At 32.3% G+C, this 3,411-nt stretch overlaps 1 protein-coding gene across 1 annotated transcript in view; it reads right to left on the bottom strand.

The window, feature by feature from the left end:
* Window positions 1-2,857, bottom strand: part of LOAG_17991 (hypothetical protein) — a 3,529-nt gene extending 672 nt beyond the window's left edge. Inside the window, exons 1-7 of the mRNA XM_020450661.1 lie at window positions 2,729-2,857; window positions 2,502-2,572; window positions 2,241-2,316; window positions 1,699-1,842; window positions 1,066-1,204; window positions 758-817; window positions 219-445 (exon numbers count right to left, since the gene is read on the bottom strand). Coding sequence (XP_020305632.1) covers window positions 219-445; window positions 758-817; window positions 1,066-1,204; window positions 1,699-1,842; window positions 2,241-2,316; window positions 2,502-2,572; window positions 2,729-2,812 — 801 coding nt within the window. The 5' untranslated portion in view covers window positions 2,813-2,857. The remainder of the gene's footprint in view (window positions 1-218; window positions 446-757; window positions 818-1,065; window positions 1,205-1,698; window positions 1,843-2,240; window positions 2,317-2,501; window positions 2,573-2,728) is intronic.
* Between the last annotated feature and the right edge of the window lie 554 nt (window positions 2,858-3,411).

Here is a 3,411-nt window from a genome sequence, read left to right as displayed (position 1 = left end):
TATATATATATATATATATATATATATATATATATATATATATATATATATATATATATGCATATATATACATAAACTTATTATTGATTGATTCATGGATTTCGAAGAATGCCTGAAAGTTGCCCAAACTTCTTGTACTATATCTTCTTCATTCTTTAGCTTGCAGTTCAGTATTGGAAACCAAAAAAATTCGAAGATTAAAAAGAAGAAAATTTTACCTTCTGATCATTTTCATCTAGCAATAAGAAATGCTTCGCAACCGAATTCGCGATTCCAGAAAGCACGAAATTATTGGCAGTGTTTGGGCTAATACGAACCAAAAAATCACCTTCATGTCGTAGCATAGATTCAGCAGTAGCTCGTTCCATTTCACCATGATACCAAGGTTGTCTGTCAAGACCCACGGTAGCTGGCAAATTACATACGTTCATAGAAGTTTGGTGATCTGAAAAAGAGGAAAGAAAATATCATATTGCGTTGGGTATACCGATGAATTTGCATTGCCAGAAAATACGTGAATGCATTAGCTGGTAACAGATATACGCAGCACTTATACCGTTTGCATTCTTGCAGCAACTGCAACATCGGTCACTATTCCATCTATTAGGCAGAAAAACCTTCAAACAAATTCCTGATGAAGAAATGAAAAATTCCTAAATTAAAATAGTTCAAACTCTAGGAATTGAACTTCAAACTTGAATAATTCAATTAACCAGCACCGGAAATAAGTAATTTGAACCAAATATGGAACTTTTACCATGATTCGTACTTGACTCTGGGGATCCCGCTATTGTCGTGCTTAACTTACGGCCATGTCCTAGAAAGACTACAATAAATTGCAAAAATAGATAAAATACTGAAAAGTCCATAGAAACGAGTGTTTTTATAGGAAACTTCCACGTGTCAACCGGAAAAGCGGAGAAAACTATTTGGACGATGAAATTGCGCTTGTCACCATCTTATTACCGATACTTCATGCAAGTCGATTGGGTCTTATGTGAACTTCATGCAGCCTTCACATCAAATTTCAGATAAAAGAAGAGTACCAGCCCGAACTTTTTTAACCTTTGCTATTTAGCCGGAATATCTGAAGGATAGTTTCCATAATAAAATCAACATTCTTATCAGGTTCCATAAAAACCAAGCATCGTCTTCCAAGTTCTTGAACGTGTGACACAAAACAAAATACTCCTTTGGTATATTCCTGTAGTGAGAGAAAAAAAGAGATAGGGAAAAAGGCAGTATATAATTCTGGAGGTGAAAATTTATCAAATGGGAAATTATCGATAACTATTATATACCTATATTTTAAAAAGAATTTTCCAGTGTAGATTCCTTGGATTATTTGGAATAATTCAACCTTAGAGAGCTCATCTATGAGAGTTATGATTTTCCCATGCCTCTTTTCTATGAAGAATCCTCTACTATTAAATTTTCAAAGTACTATCAATTATCGCAATATTAAAAATAAATACTAACAATAATACATGTAAACTTACAATTAGCAATAATTTCAAAAAGCAGAATTTTTCAATGCCTCGAAAAGTTTATCATGGTAAGGTTTAGTAATTTTAGTAAAAATCCACGACGAGGTTTAATAACTCGGAAATAACATTTCGGATTTTTTTTTTTTACAAATAAATAATGGTAACTGACAATGCTCAAGTTAAATCAATTTAAAAACCGATAAAAACAGACCTCTGTACCGGATGAAGCATATGAAATAACATGTATGGGATGCCGTTCCAAAATCCGTATACCCTCTTTATCCAGAATAATAAAAGCATGCAATGCCACATTTAGTTCTACATCTTTGTCTTCAACCTTTACTTCTCCTAATTTCTGCAATTAATTTTTTGATTTTCGTCTAGTAAAAAAATCATTTCCAACTCAGTGTGCCAATTCCTTCCATATAAGTGAAGTCAACTACTTTTCACTTGAATAACTGAATTAAAATCGTTAATTAACCATCCAACCAATCCATTCCCTCCACATTTCTAATTAGTCAATCCCACAAAGTTTACTAACTTCTACAATTATCTGAGCTTATAAATTCAATGAAAACGAAAACAGAATATGCCTTATTTAATTCCAAATTATAACTCTGATAAGGAAAATGATCATCTAGCAAAAAACAGATGTAGTACTACATCCTAACAGATCCGGTGCAACAGTATTGGAAAATACTTATCAGAGTTGTAATTTAGCTTTTAGATTGTCTTTAATAAATTGCAACTTACTTCAAGGAGTAGTTCATCAGGCATCGAATTTTCTTTACATATACCAAGCTGATGGCAAATGCGATACATACAATGCCTAGAAGATATGAATTATTGAAAACCAAACCTTATATGGCACCATTTCCATGAAATCATTTGAAGGAACCATTACAAACCAAATAATTGATGCAACTCAAAAAAGCTTATTACCATACCTAAGAACTATTGCAATATCTGAAACCACTTTGGAAATCTACTTCTTTTCGTAATAATGAACGATACCTTGTCCAGTTATCCCTTTCCTCAGGTCTTTTTTTCGTTAACGATTCGAAAACCTGCACCGACCCAAGATACTGAAATAATATCTTTTACAGAATTTTTTCAAAAATACATATATATATATATATACATATAGTCTTGCTGAAATACGTACATGAAATTATTTTTGAATTATAGACAGCACGAAATAAATGCCGTAAAATTTAAATAAATTTTTAAGTGGAAAATACCTTTAAATAAAAAGTTTGTCCAGTTTTCAGTTCTTTCAACAGCTCCTCATCACCTTGAGATATTACATCTCCTTCTTCTGACATCTTCAAGATTCTTGGAACTATTGTTCAATCAGATCATTTCTTAAAGAAATTACTCCAAATATGCAAACATTTTTCAATTTATGATAATGATGTTTGGGTGTGCCACTTAGATATTTCTATCGAAGAAGTCCACATACATGAGGACCATACATTATCACTAGGATACAGATAGTGGGAAGCAATAACTGTACTATGTCCATAACTGGTACTGGAAATCGAATAGAAGAAACAGAACAAACGAAGAGTTAGCTTATGTCAAACTTACTTTACATAACTTTTTCTTCACTACTAACCCTTCGATAGGTTCTTCACTAAATTGATCCTCGGTAGATACAAATTAGCTGATTTAGAAAAAAAGGAAGTTTCAGGTACATGCGCGTACGTAAACACCTATGTAAACATTTCCCTACACGTACAAACTATTCGTGCGTAAATCTGCGCATTACACACATTTTCGCCCCATTCAAGAAAAAAAAAGTAAATAAATGGAAATGAGCAAATACACATTGAATGCAAGTGACACACACGTATAATTTTCTTCATCTTTATATAATAATTTAATCAACCAAAGAGTCTGAAGGAAAATTATCGGAAAAAGG

This window comes from Loa loa, assembly GCF_000183805.2.
Source record: "Loa loa unplaced genomic scaffold supercont3.168, whole genome shotgun sequence".
Taxonomy (NCBI): domain Eukaryota; kingdom Metazoa; phylum Nematoda; class Chromadorea; order Rhabditida; family Onchocercidae; genus Loa; species Loa loa.
The sequence above is the reverse complement of the archived record's forward strand: the minus strand, read 5'-3'. Positions and strand labels throughout refer to the sequence as shown.